Here is a 21,434-nt window from a genome sequence, read left to right on the forward strand (position 1 = left end):
GGTTGACGAGTAGAGTTTGAGTCATAGTGAGTGAATGAAAACGTCGATGGAGATTTGGTGAGTTCTTAATTGCACTAGGACAACCCATTGACAAGTCGAGAGTAAAATTTGCGGGTCAAATGTTGCTTGCGAGTGTGGGATCTGAGAAGGAGAGAGTAGCAGCCGAGGTTAAGCAAAATCTCTGTAGAGTTCTGAAGCGACTGTGTTAACCTTTCTGTAGTAAACCGGCAAATTTGAGTTTTTGTTAGTGCTTGCAATATATTGCATTAGTTTGTGTGAATTGAGAGTGAGGAAGACAAGCCGTAAGACTTTGTCAGCCGAAGTGTGTGTGACTGTGACGTCATTGGAGCCACGCTGGGATAGGTCAGTTAGTAAGAAGGGCCGCGCACGGATTGGCAGCCGTCTGTGAGAGGCAATTGGTTGAGAAATGTGGGCGAAGAGAGTTCTGGGAATTAAAAGCCACTTCCTGATTCAATTGATAACAAAATAAAAGACAAAGAATGAAGTTTTTCAAGGCTTTAAAGAGCGCTTTGAGGGGAGATGTGTACATTACCGCAAGTGTAGGGGAACCTACACTGCCAGAGGATACACCGGCTTATGCCGTAATAGAGGAGAGGGGAGTTGCGCCATGTCTTTGGCTAAAGCAATGGTGCAAAATGACAGAGAAAGAAGGGTGTTTGGGGTTTCCGGAGCACGGAATGTTCAATATAAGGATTTTGGACAATTTACCGAGGGTGTTAAATGAGCAAAAGCCACCTACGAGGCCAGCACAGTTTGAGGCGTTAGCGATTTGAGAACTGATGACAATACGACAACAGCAGCAAAAGTTTGAGAGGAGAATGAGGGAAGCAGAGAAGACACTAGCAGAAGCTAGGTGGGATAACGCACAGAGGGTTTGGAGAAGAGAAATAGTAGAGGGAGTTAGGATGTTTCCAGCGATAACTCAAGAAGGTGGAACCCAAGGAGGGAAAGCCACTTGTAAGATGGATAAGGGTTCTAGCAAAGAAAAGGAGTCTAAGAAATCCTGGGCAGAGGCAGATGACTCAGATGATGATGAGTTCCTTAATCAGTTGGTACATGATCGACCACCGCCATATGCCTTAGATGATAATAGACCAAGTACTAGTGCAGGTCCTGTAAATTCGACACAGAACCAGGGGACAACAAACACTGTACAGGTGAATATTGTTGCAACACCAGTTCCAATACAGAATAGTGTCAGTGTGTCTACTCCTACAGAGGTGCAGACACAACTGCAGCCACCACCGGTTCAGAGACTTTACCCTGATGTCCCAACATTAGAGACTACTATGAATTTGAAGGTGCAGTCAGATCCGGCATATACGAGACCAAAGCTAATACAGATTGAGCCAACTCCACTTTTACTGCCTCAGGCGCAGCAACAGATGGTTCCGAATTACACCTTGGTCACGGGACCGCAGTTAGCCACAGCACCGATAATGAATCAGAACATGGGAGCTAATGCTCCACAGGGTTTGGGAAGCAGGCAGTTGCCAGCCGCCATATCCTTACCTATTACAGTTGGTCCACCAGTACCATTGTATGCACAGGCGAAGTCTGGTGTATGTGATCAGGCGGTAATGACCCAAGAAATGACAAGAGGAGGGTTCATAGGGAGCTTTCAAGGGATGACTCTGGTGGAACAGACAATAGAGAGATCTAGGTCTTTGTTAGACTTCAGTCTGATTGGGGTTCCTCCAGATACCATGAGACAGTCAGATTTGGTACTGCTGACTCCGCAGATCTCAGCTGCGAATGTACCCCAAACACTGATAACGCAGGCTGGAAATATCTCATTGCAAGGTTTAACAGTGCAAAAACTGAATGAGTGGTTAGACAAGTTAAGTTCACCCCAGACTACTCCTGCGACAGCAGAGCGGTCGGAAAGAGAAGAGTACCTCAATTTTGTGAGGTTGGGCATGGAGGCAGCTGAGCTAGTAGAAGGGAGCATGTGAGTGAACAGGCTAGAGTCATACGCTGAAGCAGAATTGAGGTACCTATGCCCAAAGATAACTAAAGAAGTGAGCAAGGTGCACCAGAAGTTGGCAAACCAGGCAGATAAATACGGCATAGACTTAGACAATACTAAACATCTGAAGAGGAGTTACAAGTTAGATTTTGAGCCTAAGGATTTTGATCACATGAGGTCTACTGGGATGAAGGCACACCTTAAAGAAATACTGCAGAGTGCACAAGTTTGGGGAGCCTTAGAGAAGTGGGAAGGCAAATGGGCAAAGAAAAGAGATAAAAAGGAAAGTGACTGCCCGGAGCAGCAGCAGGCAAACCAGTGCCAGATACCGGTACAATAAAGATGTTACCAATGAGAGAGATGGCAGGAGGTGTTCTTGTCCATGTACCATGGTCGAGAGGTGACATTCTGTCATTTACAAATGACTTTCCCAGGCTGAGGGAGAAGCCAATAGAGTGGTACCAGCAGGCAGATAGGTTTGTGAAGCTTGCAAAGTGCCTTTGGGAAGACCTGAATACTCTGTTTGAGATTATAGTTCCAGCTGACTTGTGGCTTGAGTGCAAAAGGAGTGTGGATTGGTCGACAGCGGAACCGGCAAGGGACAGAGCCACAAGGGCACCGTCTCGTGATGAGGTACTACTATAAGGTGATTGAGTTCTTGAAGCAGAAGGTGTTACCACAAAATATTGATTGGCAAAAGATTGATTAAACGGCGCAGGAGGCCAAAGAGTCGATAAATGCCTACTATGAGAGGTTGTTGAAAGCGTTCAAGCACTACAGTGGTACAGAGGTCATAGAGGCGAAGGACATGAATCACCTTGTGTTCAGGGTTGTTGAAGGATTGAGACCCGAGATTAGCCAGATGATTAAGAATCATTTGAGCTGTTGGCAAGCGAAGCCAATTGGCGAGGTGTTGCAGTGTGCAAAATACTGTAGTGATGAAATTGAGTTGAAGCAGAGAAAGTTGAATGAGACAGTGATGGTAATGCAAATTAAGGCAGCACAAGCAGGGATGCAGGGAAATGGTTTACAGCAGATGGTGCAACAGCCGCAAGGAAATGGGATGTTTCAGGCGCAAGTGAGAGGCAGAGGTCGAGGAGGTTTTGTGAACCGTGGTCCAGATTTGAATACCGTAGTGGTTCAAAATGATGTGCAGGGGATGAAGAAGGTGTTATCTTGTCATGCTTGCGGGGGCGTCGGACACTGGAAGTGGGAGTGCCTGATGATGGTGCAGGAGGGTGTTGACAAAGCAATGATGTCAATGCATTCCAGAATGATAAAGGACCAAGAATGAGAGGTCAAAATCCGAATTTTCAGAATAACATGGTTCAGATGCAGGGTCTTCAACCCATGCAAGAAGTGCAGATGCCACGTGTACAACCAATGCAGATGCAGCAAATGCAACAACAGGTCCCTTTGGTACCTAGACAGCAAATGCAGTTGCCCTTAGCACCAATGGGTCAGCAGCAGGTGATGTTTCCTCAACAGGTCACAGGTCAAGGGTTGAGTCAAAATAATGTAGTAAAACAGTTCCCATTGCGTGGTGAGAATGGAATAAACAATGAATGGTTGGATGACAGTTCAGATGGCGAGGAGTGTAGGCTTGCAGCGTCCCTAGAAGTAGATCAAAGAGGGCCCTATGTGCAAGGGAAGGTAATGGGTCACAAAGTCTCATTTTTGGTTGATACGGGAGCTACACGCTCTACAGTCAGAAGTGCAGAGGTTCCGAAATTGCCTCTTTTGGGACGTACAGTTAAGGTAGTAGGGGTGGCGAATCAGCTCTTGACTAACCCGATCACAGATCCGGTTCAGGTTGAGATTGGCAATTTTCAGGGGTTGCACAGATTCGTAGTCTGTGATTCGAGTCCATGTGTCCCTACCGGGAAGAGACTTACTGTGCAAGACAAGATGTTCGATCACCTGTTCCAATGAAGGGATTGAGGTGCAGACAAACAGTGATGATGAGGGGGATGACGGTCAAATATCAGATCCTGAAACGGAGACGACAGATGAGGAGTATCCTCTGATTAACTTCTTCCCAATGTTCACAGTGACTGATCTGCCAGCAGATTTGCAGGGGACAGTCAGAGAGAAAGTGTGGGACTTGACAGGAAAGGAAGTGGGACTGATAAAAGGAGTGGAACCAGTTAAAGTTAGTGTGAAGCCAAATGCTGTGTTCCCTCAGGTACTGCAGTACCATATGGCGCAAGATGTCCTTATACAGGTAACACAGATAATTGCAGACTTTGTGAAGCAAGTAGTTTTGAAAGAAGTGATGAGCAGTCCATGTAATTCACCAATAATGGGACTGAGAATGCCTTGTGGGAGAGTTCGAATTGTCCAAGACTTGAGAAAAATTAATGACATAGTGGTGAAATGTTGCCCAGTGGTGCCAAATCCAGCTGTGATCATGTTCCAGGTTCCATGCGATGCAGAGTGGTTCACAGTAGTAGATTTGTCCCAAGCGTTCTTTTCTGTGCCTCTTTATGAGGACAGCCAAGTTCTTTTTAGTTTCAAATTCTTGGACAAGGTCTACAGTTGGTGTTGAATTCCCCAAGGGTTTTCGGAATCACCTTCCATCTTCACTCAGATACTGAAGAAAGTATTGGAGTCATTGTAATTACCTTTTCAATCTACTCTGGTACAGTACATTGATGACTTGTTGATTGCATCGAAAACAAGAGATGACTGCAAATACGATTTGATTGCCTTGCTGAATAACTTGGGAAAGAATGGGCATAAAGTATCCCCCAAGAAGCTGCAGTATTGTCAGAAAGAGGTGAAATACTTAGGTCATGTAATTGAGAAAGGGTCAAGGAAGTTATCCAGGGAGAGAGTGACCGCCGTATTGCAGATGAATCCCCCAACGACACGGAGAGACGTTAGAATGTTTCTGGGAATGGTGGGCTACTGTCGTCAGTCGATCCTGAATTTCTCAGTCATCTCCAAGCCATTGGTGGGCCTGACGGTTAAGGATGGGCCAGGTGTCCTAACACTGACAGAGAAAGAAATGAAGGTGTTTATTGAATTGAGAGAGTGTATATGTAAGCCTTTTGTTCTGTTTTGTCATGAATGTAATGCTTGTTCTTTGTCTGTCCTGACACAGGTCCATGGAGGTGCAAACCAACCAGTAGCATATTTTTCAGCTACTCTGGACCCTGTTGCAGCAGCCTTACCAGGTTATCTGCGTGCAGTAGCAGCAGTTGGTGAAAGCCTCGCACAATGTGAAGGCCTAGTGATGGGACATCCTTTAACAGATATGGTCCCACACTCAGTTGAGATCTTGTTAACCCGTACCAAAACGCAGCACATGTCAAACGCAAGACTGACGAAATACGAAACGATCATATTGAGGTCACCAAATGTAACATTGAAAAGATGTACAGTTCTGAACCCGGCAACTTTGCTTCCAAATGAAAATACAGAAATTGATGATGCTGATGATGTAGAACATGATTGTCTTGAGGTAACAGAAATGTGCACCAAACCGAGGCCTGATATTAAAGATACCCAATTGGAAGAAAATGACAAAATTATCTTTGTTGATGGCTCATGCTTGAGAGACTCAGTAGGAGTACTGAGAGCAGGATACGCTGTGTGTACAATCACTGGTATCCTGGAAGCGTTTTGGCTTGAGAGAGTGTATTCTGCTCAAGTGGCAGAATTGGTTGCTCTTACTAGAGCTTGCCATACCGCTGCCAAATTGAGAGTAACTAACTATACTGATAGCAGGTATGGATTTGGAATTGTCCATGATTTTGGCCAACTATGGTCACAGAGGGGTTTCCTGACCTCTTCTGGTTCTCCAGTGAAAACCAGTGAAAGAATTAAGGAGTAGTTGCACGCGATGCAGTTACCTCATGAAATTGCTGTGGTAAAATGCAGCGCTCATGTGAAATCACAAGACTTTGTTTCAATGGGAAATGGACATGCGGATCAAGTCGCAAGGTTTTGTGCATTGAACTGTATATCATTCAAAGATCAGTGGGAATTGTTACCTGAAACAGAAAATGAGACATGCACAGGTTACGCATTAAGGGTGGTTGACACATTGGAAGAATTGAAATTGTTGCAGGGACGTGCCAGCAAAGATGAGAAACGTTCTTGGGTTAGGATGCAATGTGTACAAAGACCAGATGATTTGTGGGTTTCAGATGAGGGGAAAATGGTTCTGCCAAACAGTCTACTGTCACAGTTTGCAAGGTTTTACCATGGGCAAGTACAGATTGGGAGAGATGCCATGATCAGGTTGTTCAAAATTGACTGGTTTAACTCGAAATTCAGACAAGCCACAGAAGTGATCTGTCACAGGTGCATCATCTGTCAGCAGATGAATGCGGAGAAAGGGACAGTGGTGAATTTGAGCCACATTGGGAGAGCAGGAGGTCCATTTAGCAGAATGCAATTGGACTTTATTGATATGCCCGTGTGTGGAGGTTTGAGGTATGTGTTGGTGATTGTGTGTATCATTAGTTACTGGATTGAAGCTTACCCTACACGCAGAAATTACAGTCTCACAGTAGCGAAGCTGCTGCTTAGGGAATTGATTCCACGTTTCAGGTTTCTGATCTCTTTAGAATCAGTTAGGAGGAGTCACTTCAACAATGAGGTGGTTAAGCTATTGTGTGCAGCATTGAACATTGAACAGAAGTTGCATTGTAGTTACCGCCCTGAAGCATCAGGATTAGTGGAACAGATGAATGGTACCCTGAAGTCGAGAATGGCAAAAATGTGTGCAGCTACAAATTTGAAATGGCCTGATGCATTGCCTTTGGTGTTAATGTCAATGAGAAACACGCCCAACAAGAAAACAGGACTGTCTCCTCATGAAATTCTCATGGGCCGAGCTATGAGACTACCCGCAGTGCCTGCAAACACTCTTTTGAATATCATGATGATATAGTGTTGGACTACTGCAAGGGTCTGGCTGACGTGGTCCACTCTTTCTCTCACCAGGTGGAAGCCACCACACTGCCACCGATAAGTGATCCAGGTCACAACCTGAAAGCTGGTGACTGGGTGGTCATCAAGAAACACATGAGGAAGTTGTGTTTGGAGCCACGTTGGAAGGGGCCATATCAAGTAATACTAACGACTAGTACTGCTGTGAAGTGTGCGGGAATTCCAAACTGGATCCATGCCAGTCACACGAAAAAGGTGACATGCCCAACTGATGAGGAAATTGAATTGTCGAAAGTAACAGCAACAGAAAAGGAAGTCTCAGGGCTGGAGAGTAAGCAAAGGGGAACTGAGACAGAAGGAGAGCCCGTTGAGGACGGCTTAGTCACTCCAATAGGAGACAAATGAGAAGAGACCCAAAGGGGTGACGGAGAGCCTATCTCAACAGAGGCACCAGGAGGTCTGAGTCAGAAGGAGGTTCTCCAGAAGCAGACGGATATGGGCAAGAATTTGAACCCCTGACAGACCCAGAAGGCGAAGGAGTTGAGATGGAAGAGAATCAAAGTGTCCAGACTCCTCCCGAGAAAATTGCAGGTCCATCAAGAGAAAAAACCATAGAGTAAGAGGAGGGTGACGAGCTGCCACAAGGAAGATTAAAGACCAGAGAGCCACTGAAAGGAGATAAGTGGCCAGAATTGCAAGTGACAAAAGGACGAGTGGTTGTTGATGATGCAATAGAGGAAGAAGTTGATACAACAAGGAAAGAAGATCTGAGTGAAGGAGAGTTGCAAGGTGATCTCAAGTTGAAAATAAAGAGAGTAGCAAACAGAAGGTCCACAGGTCCTGAATGAGCATATGCAACATCAGCTGAGTGGCAACAAGAGTTCTTGGCGTTCTGTTTTGATCGAGAAGTCCCAGGTCAGTACTTTGTCACCTGGGTCTGGCCAGAGACTGAAACTGTGTTGATGTGAAAATTGAGCTAAAGAAAACTGAGAAAAGAGACTGATAAATTACCGGATGTGACACTGTTAACCTGAATTGACTTTTGAGAACTGATTTTGACAAGCTGCTAACCGGAATTGACAAGGATCCTGGGAGTGAATGTGAGAGCTGTAAATAATTGCTGAAGAAAGGCTTACGTTTGCTTTAACCTGCTGAAGAAAAAAAAAAAAGGAGGCTTTAACCATTCTCAGTTGGTTGTTGTTTGAACTAATAATACTTCGCTTTCTGATTCTTTATAGATCATGGCTAACACTAGAGATGATAATAGGGGAAGTAGGCGTTGTAAATGTTTGGGTGTTGTGTGTGTGATATTCATTATAGTTGTGATTGTGGGAATGCCATTGGTGGATAAGAGTGAAACTAACAATGCTACAATTCCTGAGACCGCTGCTACACTAACAACTTGGGAGAGGTTCGAGCAGGACACAAAATATTTGCATGAGGGAACTAATGTAAAAGGGGAACTATCAACTAATGTTTTCTATAGTTTGCTGAGTGAGTATGTTGACACTATGGATGCGAAAGATTGTTATGTGTGTACACAAATTCCTGTTTCAGTGCAAAAGGGAGTTACTTACCATAGTTTGCCTTTAACGTATGGGATAAGCTGTAGTTTGTTACTAACATGATTCTATAACCAGGAGGAGATTCAGTACTTTTATTCGAATAACAACCTTGTGTTTTCTTATGTGCCTATCATAGAGGACTTAAATAGTGTAGCGAAATACTATAACATAAAATTAGTTAAGGTGTTCTTTGAAGCAACATTAATGACCAGTACATCTTATGCACACCACAATAATCTGACGTGTTTGCTTACATCCGTAGAGAAAAGCTTTCTAGATCACATGGAAGATAGAAGGAGAGCATTGAAGGGGAAATTGGAGAAAGGATTGCAGAAGCGAGCTTTTGTTAGTAGTGAGAGTTATAGCGCAATTAAGGAACAAGGGAAATTAGCTTTAGATGCACTATACGTAGGAAAGCTTTGCATAACGCGACCAGTCATATTATGACAATGTGTTTGTGGGAACGAGTGAATGCAAGCATGTGTTTTTGTTTCAGAGTAAATGGACGTTCATGTTAAATGGACAGGACCCAGCGATCCCTGGGATCTATTATATATGTAGACTTAATGCTTACTACCGTCTTCCAAAGGGGTGGTATGGGACATGGTATTTGGGGATAGTTTTCCCAAAGATATATCAATTTGAGGACTTGAAAAAGTTTCCGAAATTGTCTGAATTACATCGTACTAGACAAAGGAGAGAGACTGCTGCTGGTGTCGTAGGAGACATATTTGGGGCAATAATTCCTTCAGTGGGAGTTATCTTGAACTCCATAAAGATTCCAAAGTTGTCTACTATTGTGGATAACATGCTGACAAATTTCACAGGGGCTATACTCCTGATGGATACTGAACTTGCTGCGGAGAGGGCTTTGACTCTTCAAAACAGGCTTGCTTTAGACATTCTTTTAGCGAAAAATGGCGGAGTTTGTAAAATGCTTAATGAGCGACATTGTTGTGCCTATATACCTGATAATAGTAATGAGATTAGAAGTATGCTTACTAACCTAACAGGAGATAGTACAGATTTGAAGGAACTGAAAGAGCCTGGAGTTTGGGAAAAGGTTGGAAAGGGACTTGCTAAAGTGGGAAGCTGATTTAGTAATATTTGGCATGGGATATTGGGAAAAATTATACAGGGAATATTGATTGTTTTAGCTTGCTTATTTGGATTATGGCTGTCATGCTAAATTAGCAAAAGACTTAAATTGAAAATGGCCAAAAATAATAAGAGGAGGGAAGAAAAGAAAAGGGAGAAAATGTTCAGGGCAAAATTAGAAGGGGCAAAGTTGAGGGAAGAAATTGAGATGAGAGAATTCTAAAATTCAAATTGTAAGGAAAGGTTTGTGTGATGACAAGAGTCATCAGAGGAGGGATTGTTGTAGTGAGACTTTTATAATCAATATTAACATGAAAAGCTTGCAATAAAATGTGTAATGAAGCCGCATAGAAGATGTATTAACCTAGAACAAAAATAAATGTACGAGTTTGAAACGTGCCCACGGGGAGTGGCCACCAATGTAAACAATGATTAATGAAATTGACTAATAATGAATTAACAGTGTACTAATGTATGATTTTGTATTAGCATTAAGAGTTATGTATTAGGGTTATGCTAAATTACTCACTAGGCCTTAGTTAAGAAGGGTCTGGACCTAGCTGCCTGGTCTCATATTAACTGTGTTTTTTCTAACGTGCAATGTCCTGCTTTTCCAGAAGGACACAAAGCTGTACTTTTCCAGAGGCTAGAGATACGTGTGTGGCTGTAGTATATTCTTTCTCATGAGACCCGACTTGCTCAAGGAGACATTCTTGCCCAAAGCAACAGTGTAATTTGTAACAGGTGCAAGGTCGCCTGGACTAGGGGAAGACAATGGAACTACTGACTGGAGCGACAAGTGTAACTTTTCTTACCTGACATTCCACCCGTTGAAGACGTCACTCACAGGAGCCAGTCAACTGCATGAGAACTGTCTTAGGTGAAAATTCTAGTAAGGTCTGTGACGGATTATTGGACAGAGATAACGATGCACCAAATATTGCCCAATGGGAAATTAGAGACTTGTTCGACAACTTTGATATAACAACGTGACCCAAGGAGAAATCAGCCATTATCGAGCCATTCTTTGCCATTCTTCATCACCCTTTGCCATTCTGAGAGACTTTGTCTTTAGCTGTCTGATACTTTAAACCATCCTCATCTCACCCCTTGCCTGTTCTGCACTTCTCCTCCTTATGAGGGAAGAGTTTTCTTGCTGTGCCCTACTGTGACGTACCTGTTCTATCCTGGCTGATGGTGAATCGACTGAGGTCCTGAGGACGAAGTCTGATCCTGCCTGCTGACTCATTCAGATGGGTAACTATCTGATGATAAATTGTAATTGTCTGTTTGCCTTTTCTTTCTAGGTACCAACTGCTCTTTTGATAGAGACCATAGTTAGATGTTTTCCAAATTCATGTTGCTAAATTGTTTTGCATGAAGCCCAACATGCTGATGCTAATTTGAGGTTAGTTAGTTATGGAGTTCACTAATATCGGATGCAAATAGACAAATGGCTGGATTCTTGCTTTGTTGAATAATGTACTAATTCATGTTAACGTCATGCTTTGTTTTAATGTTCATGACCTATGCTTTGATAAAGTCTTACTCGAGTTGCCAAGTTATAGTGGTATTGATGTGCTTATTGATACTGCGACTAATAAATATGATACTAGAGTGTAACTAATAGGGAATAAATATCCTAAATCTTACTAGATTTGTGTGGTTATTCATGGCTGAAAGGTCATGGTGTGTTTGATTCTTATTAGATGTTATTGTTTAATTTGATTAACTAGTTATTGTGAATATTGATGAAGTTATTGATCTATTGATTGAAATGCTAAACAGATATCTCGTTCTGGGAAGTCCTCAAACGTGGTCAAAGGTTCATTGGCCTAAAACGAGTCCCCTTGTTCACATTTTATAATTACCATGTTTGTTAGTCTAAAACAGGCGTCTCCAAAGAGTAGTTCGTGAGTTATCTGCAGGTCTCCATCTGCCTGTAGGTAGCTCTCCTGTTTGCAGCCCATCCCACTAATCAGAAGCTTTTGATTGGTTGAATTAGTACATGTATGCCAACATTGAAAAGTATGTATTTGACCCAACAAATGTGTGTAACTTCAGAAAGCTTAAGATTGATGTTTGTTAAACCAAATGGGTGAATTTTCACAATATATCATCACTTGATAGTTGAGTGCTGAATATGTGGTATCAATATTATTATTATTATCGTCATTATCGTTATTATTACTATTATCTTTTTCGTACATCCCTTTTGGTAACCGTGCCTGAAGTACTGAGCAGATCACTGTTGGTAACCTCACATATATGGTGGTCACTAATGTTTTATTATCTGAAGTGGTGGCTCTTACAACATTCATAATATCAGCAGCTCTGTACTATTTCCCTTGAACAGAAACAGCTCTTATTACAGGAAACATTGGGAACCCCTGTTCTAAAACATCTTCTCTTTTCAGGCAAGAATGGAACAGCAGCTGAAAATGTCTCTTGTGTGGCTTACAACACGTCATCAATGAGCTGCACTTTTCGAGCTGGCTTTGAAGCTCCGGATGACACGCTGTATCGTCTTTCCTTAAGGTATTTAGCACATTCTCAAAGAAGCAACACAAATCATGTTTATCGCAATCCCCTCCCCCTACTGAAAGCTTTTCACCTCGTACAGGCAGGATGCGAAAACAGAAAGCTGCAGTCACTATATAAAAGATGCAGTGGGAGGACACATCACTTGTCGCTTTCAAGATTTAACAATAAACTTCAATAAGAGGACATATTTAATCGTTGAAGGGTCAAGCAGCAAATCGCAAATCCAGTTTATTGATCAATGGTTCAAGCCTTCTAAAACAGGTAACAATATAGATTTGATTGCTTCATTGAGAGGGCAGCATGTTGCAGTGACCTGCTAACGCATCTGCAGCCAGCTTACAAATGAATGTGTATGGTGACGCAGAAATTTGAACTGTTTTCTGTAAAATGTTATATTTTTGAAGTGCAGCAAATGTATTTTTAGATTTACATCTTCTAGCGTTCTTACTGATTGATTTCTGGAATGGCAATAATGTATTTTATATGGTACATTATACTGCAGTATTTCCGCTTCTAAGTGCATATTTATACTCTGTTTGCGCTGAAATAGCGTAATTTCTTTTTTACGGTATTTCAGAGCAAACTTAACTCCATATTTATATTTTGACGCTAGACGCGTCTGGCATCAAAATATTGGAGTTAAAGTCATTTTTTGCCTGCGGAAAACTACCTTGCGTCAATGAGAAGCAAGATAGGCGTTCTCAGGCAAAAAATGACTGTAAGACCCATGCACCTTATTTATCCTCCGTGCAAAAATTGTGCACGGGAGGGAGGCAGGCCTAAATAATGGCACTAAGCTTGCTAAGCTTGCTTAGTGCCATTATTTAACGCCTGGGTCCGGGCAGGCGTTAGGGGACCTGTGGGCTCATTTCCATGGTGGAACACCATGGAATGAGTCCACAGATGCCCTCCCCAAGCCCCAGGGACACCCACACCAAAGGGACAGTGGAGGATGGAGGACCCCATCCCAGGTAAGAACAGGTGAGTAAAGGTAAGTATTTACCTTTTTTTAAAAAAATAAATGCCATAGGGGGCCCAGATATAGGCTCCCAAACATGGCACAGGGTGCAATGGCCATGCCCAGGGGACCCTTGTCCCCTATGCTGGCCATTGGGGTGGTGGGCATGAATCCTGCCTTTTCTAAGGCAGGAGTCATGTGGCATGGTAGGTTTAGCACCATAAAATGACGCTAATATGGTTAGAGTCATCTTTTTTACTCTAACCAGTCTCTCGTCATTTTTGGGGGCTAAACACCCATCTCCCGTACCGCCACCCCCACTCGGCTAACGGCAATTTTTTTTACGCTAACCCACCTTTGCGCCAGATTGTGCCATTCCATAAATATGGTGCCTGGCTGGCGTCCTGGAATGGCAGGTTTGCGTCAAAAAGTACAAATCAGGGCTCCAATGTTACTGTCACCTGTTGCAATGCAGGGCCGGCTTTAGGGCGGTGCAACCGGTGCGGCCGCACTGGGCACTGACCTGGAGGAGGGGCACTGACCTCTGGTGTGATGGGGGTAAAGCTCTGTGTTAAGCAATAATTTATAATTTATAAGCACCTGCTGCAGAGTTTCTTGTGTGTCCATCTTTCAGGCAGCAAAGAATTGTCAAGGTAACTCTTGTGATTAATGTACCTGCCAGAGAGAGAGGTGGGAGTTGCAGTTTTGACTGGCTGTAAAGTAGTGTATAGAGTTAATATGCCTACTGCAGAGAACAGATCTGTATTTTATTTGGATAGCTGAGTGGATTAGTAAAGCCAGCCTTTCCCAGTGCTTTAAATGTATGTGAGAGAGGGGCTTTGGAGAGATGAGGGGCACTTTTGGCAGGTGGTAGTGAGGTAATCCGAGAAGGAGATTATTGGAGGGTGGCATGAAGATCACATCACTGAGTAATCTTGAAGAGAGGCCTAAGAAAAGTGGAGGGAAGAGGGTAGACGAGAAAGCGTTGATGACAACGCAAATGCCCATGCTCCTTTTCTTGACTAAATGCTATATCAAACTGTTGCATGTGATCCTGCAGCCAAATGCAGAGCCTCGCCTTGCCTGGCTCTGTAGTTTTTTCTGTGTGCATAATGGCAGCTATTACAAAGTTGTTACGAATCCATATGGCCACTGTTCTTATTGCAGAGGAATGTGCTTATAGTACAGAAATGCACCTCTGAAGTGCTCTTTTAAGAGTACATAAATATTCAATGCAGATTAATTGTTTGGAAATGTATAAGGAGTGGATGAACTCCCTTCCAAGACCTAGATGGGACACCAAAGAGAGGGCAGAGTCATGGATCGTAGATTGTTGAGACGAAGCAGGATACAATTTATTTTAAAACCATACCTGTAACGTGAACAGCAAGTTAACAAAGATTACTCTCACCTATATGTTCTTCAAATTACTGATTGGCTGCTATTTCCTTCAAGACTTCTTGTACCTGTCCTGGTGGTGGCACGTGCTGGAGTGATCACAGCTACTTCTGGACCCTAACCTCTAAGGTCATACACCAAACAATGATTCATGCAGAGGTCGTCCTTTTGTCCAACTGGGACCTCTCTAGCCTTTCCATTTCTACCTAGTACTACATTTGTGAGTAGGTTCTTAAAACACTCACCGCTTGCAGGGAGTCAGATCAAAGTGCATTTGCTTTCGGTGTGCCCTAGAAGTGAACCCACTGGAGAACTGTATCCTGCTTTTGAGGACTGGGGTCTAGATGACCTTTATCCTCAGACTCTGTTGCTGGGCTCTTGGAGACCACTACAAGCAACACAGAGGATGTACTGGGTAGGCAGAAAGCACTTCTGCTTGTTTGAGGTAGCAGCTTTGGCCATACCCCTTTGCCACAGTCATCACAAATCTCAGACCACAGACTGAGCTCTGAAATTGGATTGGCCTAGGTCACATAAGTACAAAAGCTCTGTCCTTGAGAACAACTCTTACAAACTGGGACGCAGTGAACAGATCGGCCCCATGAGCAACTTTCCTGTCCCCCTTTATCCCGATTCATATCAATTCAACATTTCCCCCAGCCTCCCAACCAGGCTTCTTTGATGCTTGGAGGGATGGAGGATGCCTTACTGTGTTTGACCTGTTCCATAACAGGGAAATGTTGACATTTGACCACTGCCAATGGGACTATCATCTCCCTGCCTCGGAACACTTCCACTACCTACAGCTGAAACAATGGAACCTACAACCGGAGGTTCACGAGGTGGCCACTAGATAACTTACTCCAATTGAACAATTTGCGAGAAATGCTAAAACCTCTAGAGGTACCATTGTTTTTTTGTATTCTCTATTACGAACCACACACAGCTCACCCCACAACCCAATTGCATAGCTTTTTGGGGACCCACTCTGGGGCAGGATACCAGAGGGGAAGTGGAAAACACTTTGGAGGGACATACCGAAACATAACCATTCACTAGGCTTGAGAGAGGCTTACTACAAGATTGTCTATGATTGGTGTGTATACCCCACCAAGTTAAATTAGCTATTTCCCATTACTTTGGATCTTTGTTGGAGGGTATGTGAGCTGTTGGTGGAGTTCCGTCACATCTGGTGGGATTGCCTGGTGATTTGAACCTTTTGGGCAGAATTTTGGCTCAGATCAAAACAATACTGAGCTACCAAATCCCAGAAACACCGGAGTTTGCACTCTTAGACTTAAGAGGTGACTCTGAAATATGCTTGGGAGCGAAAAAAAACGGACAATTGCTGCGGCATGGAAGAAGAAAGCAGCACTAGTTTTGACACAATGGCACACAAGAATGTGGCAAGTGCTTACGATGTAAAGGTTGGCAAATATATTGAGAGAGGAGTTAAAAAAACTTTGCATACTGCTGGGGTCCCTTGGTAGGCTAGCTTTCCAGGGGCCTTCTGTTGGTGGCCTGTTCCTCACGTGTACGGGCGCTGTACTTGTTCCAGTTTTAAATTGTATGCTTGCACTTGACTTGCTTAGACTATCAATTGGATGAGCAACACATTCCTTTGACCTGGGTATTTTCTTGTTTGTTTTCTTTTAAAAAAAAATAATTCTCTCAGTTTTTATAACACTATGAAAGTTTGATTTATGTACACTTGATTATATTGGCATGGCATCATATACCACACTCCTCAGAATATAGAGGACATGGTCTATATATGGAACATTGCGATGTACTATTTTCAACTGTAGATGCACTGTGTAACCTTGCTTTCAAGGCCTCGTCAGGCTTGTTATTAGAAAAACCTAATAAAAAGACGTTTGACAAATGATCTGCCCTGCTTTATTCAGTGGATGCCAATTCAAAACCTGGCACTATCACATTAGCTTACTGTGGTTGCTACAAGGAGTCAGAACAAAGGTTGCTCAAAGCTTTGCAACATCTAGCTTGTCCACAAGTTCATGACCTTTTTAGCGCATGGGCATCAGTCAAAGTTGGTGGGAAGGAGAAAGTGACACATATGGATGGTCAAGGAAGATCCCTATAGAGCACTTTACCATCTTAGCAGCTACATAAAATCAGTGGCACCCCCAAGAATGGGTCCTCATCTTTCATACACCCAAGCACTCTCATGCATACCACATACAATCGGGGAATCAGGGCCCAGTCATGACACACTATACCGATTTGTTCAAAGATAGCCGGTAGGTTGCCTCCCATTGGGTGGAGGTATAAAGAGTTGTACCTCAGTACTATTAAATAGCCATTACCAACCATTGGCAGTGTCAGAGCCTGGTTAAGGCGATGGCAATCATTTATGTTAATTGGTTAGTCACGTAGAGCTTGTGTCAGGAGACTTATGCAAAAGACGTGTCTTTTACAGAAATAAACATAATAGGTCAGTCAGAATAAAGAAGTAACATGCAGGTTGCCACATGGACTCTGTGCCAGTGACTTTCAACCATACAAAACAGCACTCATAATTTCAACCTATTACATAGCATAGCTGATTGGGGAAGGGGAGAAATTGAAAATAAAAGGAAAACAAATCATTTAATTCACATGCAGATGAAGAGGAGGCTACAACAGGATAAAAAGCAAAAGGTTTAAAAATTTACCAATTTATTTAAGGCAACTCAAGCCAAAGAACCTTGGTACAAAAGAACAGGCAAAACCTTAACATATTTCAAAGGCTGTGGCCTAATACATTTAGCAACTTCCAGGCTACAGGAACTCTTACAGGAGTTCACATAATTTCAGTAAAAGGGACAACATATAGAATTATAGATGGGTAAGAGTGAATTACAGAATGTTTTTAACCAAGGTGTTCTGAGTCACATAAATAAGGGCAACAAGAGCGAAGTTTGAGTTGTTGATGATGTCACTCAAAACCCAGAGGTGAAAAACATTGCCGTAAGTCACTTTTTACCCATCTATAATTTGATGTTATGTATGGCCCTCAAAATCATCTACCCCTCCTTTTAAGCCGCTACACAGAGGCAGAGGAGCAATGGAGAAGCCATATATAACATGCCCTTTCATCCATGACACAAATGTAAAAAATATACCTTACCTGCCATTCTTAAACTAGTTCCCCACATCTATTGCATGTTATAATTTTACAGAATTTTGGGAAGCAGACTGTGGTATATTTTCCTGTTTCTCTTTGCCCAATTTGATTCCATGTGCTAAAATCACCTTTGAGGTATTTTATAAGGCTCAAACCCCAGAGTTTAAAATTTAGATTTTGTAACCTCAACAATACTAAAAAAAAAAAAATTGTATTGAGTGCTCCAGAACTCATATGTCTAGGTGGGATATAAAAAGTTAGGGTATCTGTCATCAGGGCCAGCTTTAGTGCTGATGGCACAGTGTGCGACAATCTATTTTGGCGCTGTTGGCACATATGACCTTAATAAGTAAACTTACAAGGGGACGCGAATAGGTCGATTAACTTTTTGACTCGCAATTAAGATGTTCCCACCATAGCTCCAGTACATGCAGATCAATAATCAATCACTAACATCAATGATAAATGATAATCAATTACATTAATAATCAATTTGAGTCAGTAATTGTCACACACCATGACTGAAGGGTCATGAATATCCACACGTTTTAGTAAAAGTTTAAATATTTATTTCCCTATATTAACAATGCTAATGTCACATAAGATAATCACAAAATCAAATGATAAACATACAGAAACAACACTGGCTGTCCAAAGTGACGAAAGAAACATAATCTAATCAAAACTTGAACCACTACGCATTCTAAAGTTACAGTGCAAATTAATAATAATAACAATTGCACAAACGATATCACATACGTTTAGATTCAGCAAAGGAAAGACATCAAACGTTACTCCCTATAGCAGGCTTTCATTAATAAGGATCCCTCAACTAACACCAGATTCGCATCAGCATGTTGGGCTTCATGCAAAACAATTTAGCAAATACAAATTTGGAAAACATCTAACTATGGCTCTATCAAAATAGTGCGGTCAGTACCTAAAAAAAAAAGCAAAACATACATTGCAAGTCACATTTGGTAATTTGTGTACCTCTCCTTAAATGGATCGGCAAGCTAAGATAGTCTTCGTCATCAGGACATCAGATCGGTCAGCAAGGCATCAGGGTCCAGCATCAAAGTTCAGAAAACGCAAAGTGTTTAAGCAGTTCGAAAGAATAGAGGTAAACCCTCAAGAAGAATGGGGAGAATGGCGCATGGCAAATGGACAATGGCAAATGCTGGTTTCTTCTCAGTGCAGTCTGGCTAAGTTAGATTCCCTAAAACTACTTCCCAATTCCCTTTTGGTCAAGTTATCACATGTTCACAATTTGTCCAATAAAACTAAAACATCAAATCTATGATTTCTACCACTACTCAGTTCACATGTCCCAGATTGGCTTCTCTTGTAATGTCCTCATCATCCGGCTCATCAAGTAACAATATTGTTGCAGCTTGTACTCCAGTCAGTGTCTCCATTGTACTCTTCCTGAGAAAGTCTGTCTTACACACATTACACTCATAATTTTACATTAAGCAAGAACAGCATCTTCTAGCAATTGATTCTCATGAGAAAGAGTTATAGCTACGAGCACATTTAGACACCACAGTGGAAAATCACAGTTTAATTCTCTGAACAGCTATTGTATTAAACGTTTTAGAAATGCAGCTTGACACGAGGCCGTGCATCTAGGCCAAGACCTCCACTAAGTTAGGGCCTACAATTAATAAAGCTAATACATAATGCACAACCCCTAATATGATGTATTACTATATTAATCAACCAAAAGCTCCATATTTCATGTTAAGCTTTTTCCCATTTTAGCCACAATACCTAACTAAAGCAGAGCTAACTTGTATCTGCTAATCTGTTGATCATAATATGCAGTAAGTACCCTTGGATCTCTAGAAAGTGTCCAACCCAACACCCGCCCTAAGCATGCAAATTCCTCTTCCTAAAATGAGGACAGTTTCTCGCACACACAAGTGGTATGCACAAAGTCACCTCTCTGGGTATGGCACTTCAGAAGGTTCGCCAAAGGCACCACACCGATCCACTCTCAAGGGGAGGCACACGCATCTCTTCAGTTATCTTCCATTAGGGGGCCCAGATCTCCCTTCCAACCCTCCTGTAGTTGATGGAAAGAGTCAGGTGACTTAACCACCAGGGACTGATATATTTTGGAAATGTTATGTTCTGTCAGTACTCCCTTTAGCACCTTGGCTTCAAATGGGATAAATTCAGGGACATCTTCGAGGTTCACAATATGAGGCATGAGAACAAGTGGGAACTGCATGCATCTAAATAATTGGGTATTGTGGAGGTCATATTTCTCTTGTAGCTCTACAAATGACTTTAGTGTAACCCACCCCAGACATGACCTCACCTAGCTTTGAAATGCCAATGATATCCCATTCATTAAAACCCTGCAGGGTAGAAATGTATGCCAAACAACTCTCACACCATGGGTGGGTCTCCCCTGTCTAATGATGCAACCAACCTAAGGCCCTGATCACTTCATCAGAACCATGCAAAACTGCATTTTTAGCGATAGGAAGATGCAGGGAGGTTGATCAACTGAGAAGAAGGTGAAGGATCTGTGTGGCCTGCATTGCCCATTTCTAAGAAGCAAAGTCCGGGTTTCCCTGCTTGTCCAATCACCATTCATTTAGAATAATTAAGTGAGAGGCTCTGTAATATGATGTAATGTTGGAGGCTACTATACCTCCCTCAAAAGTAAAGTGGGCCTAAAGCATTTAGTCAAAGCAGTTCTTGGGGGTGGTGACACCGCAGAAACTCCCTCAATAACACCTCAATCTGGGTAAAAATGGAACATGTTTTTTTGTAGTTGATACAGCAACCTTGGCAGGGCTACCATCTTATAGATCACTGAACGGAACACAATGAACATTGCAAGTGCTGACCAAAACCTCATGTCCCTAGATAATCTCATAGCTGAGGATTAATATTTCTGTCCCCAGCCCTCGGTGCTTCCAACATGATGTAGACCCAGGGGTATTTGAATCCTTCTGTCAGGACCTGCATGACAGCTGTCTAGTCCAGTGTTGATGTGGGACAGTCAATGGGATATAAAGAGGATTTAGCTTTATTGATAGTATATCCCGAAAATACTCCAATGATCTGTCAAATCTGTAGGAGCCAGAGTCCTGACCACTGAGCTCTCTAGAAATATAAGGATGACATTAGCATATTGTGCTATTTACTCTGACACGCGTGGGGCCCACTCAAAACCCTTAACCAAGCCTCAATCCTTAGCCACCTGGCCAGAAGCTTAAGCACCAGGGCAAAAAGGAATGGTTACAGAGGGCACCCTTGAAGGGTATCCGTTTAAACCAGAACGATGTGAGATAGCAAGCATGTGAGAAATCAAGCATTCTATTCTCACTTGTGCCAATAGGTCTATGCACATCAGTTGCACCCAGCTAATGAACTTAGAGCTAAACTTCATCTTTCTTAAGACGGAGAATAAGTAATCCCAAGCCACTGAATCAAATTCTTTGTGTAAATCCACCAGGAGGATTGCATATGCCCCTGGCAGCATGTCAGCCAGCTACAAGGTGTTTTACATACTCACAATGTTGTGTTTTGTGACACCTGAGAAGCCTAAACTTGCATTTCAGGGTGGGCCAATGTGTCAACTATTTGTACTAAACTATTGGCAAAAGACTTCACCAAGCTCCTAACCTCAACATTTAGAAGGAATATGGGTCCATATGAGTAGCAGGATTCTGGAGGGTGGGCTGTCTTGGTAATGACCACAGTTTGCCCTGTGCGGATCTCAGGAAGAAGCACTCTCCTTTCAATACTTCAGAGAAAACCTCTTTTAGTGGTCCCAGAAGTCCCATCTTAAAGGCTTTGTAAAACGCTACTGTGAAACATTGGGGCCCAACG

At 42.6% G+C, this 21,434-nt stretch overlaps 1 protein-coding gene across 7 annotated transcripts in view; it reads left to right on the forward strand.

Moving 5' to 3' along the window:
- LOC138250106 (granulocyte-macrophage colony-stimulating factor receptor subunit alpha-like) overlaps positions 1 to 21,434 on the forward strand; it is a 467,284-nt gene that overhangs the window by 316,994 nt on the left and 128,856 nt on the right. For all 7 annotated transcript variants that reach the window (XM_069204545.1, XM_069204544.1, XM_069204542.1 and 4 more), the window contains 2 exons: positions 11,973 to 12,093; positions 12,179 to 12,360. In XM_069204545.1, the coding sequence (XP_069060646.1) occupies positions 11,973 to 12,093; positions 12,179 to 12,360 (303 nt within the window). The remainder of the gene's footprint in view (positions 1 to 11,972; positions 12,094 to 12,178; positions 12,361 to 21,434) is intronic.

Source organism: Pleurodeles waltl, chromosome 8 (genome assembly GCF_031143425.1).
Source record: "Pleurodeles waltl isolate 20211129_DDA chromosome 8, aPleWal1.hap1.20221129, whole genome shotgun sequence".
NCBI classification, from domain to species: domain Eukaryota; kingdom Metazoa; phylum Chordata; class Amphibia; order Caudata; family Salamandridae; genus Pleurodeles; species Pleurodeles waltl.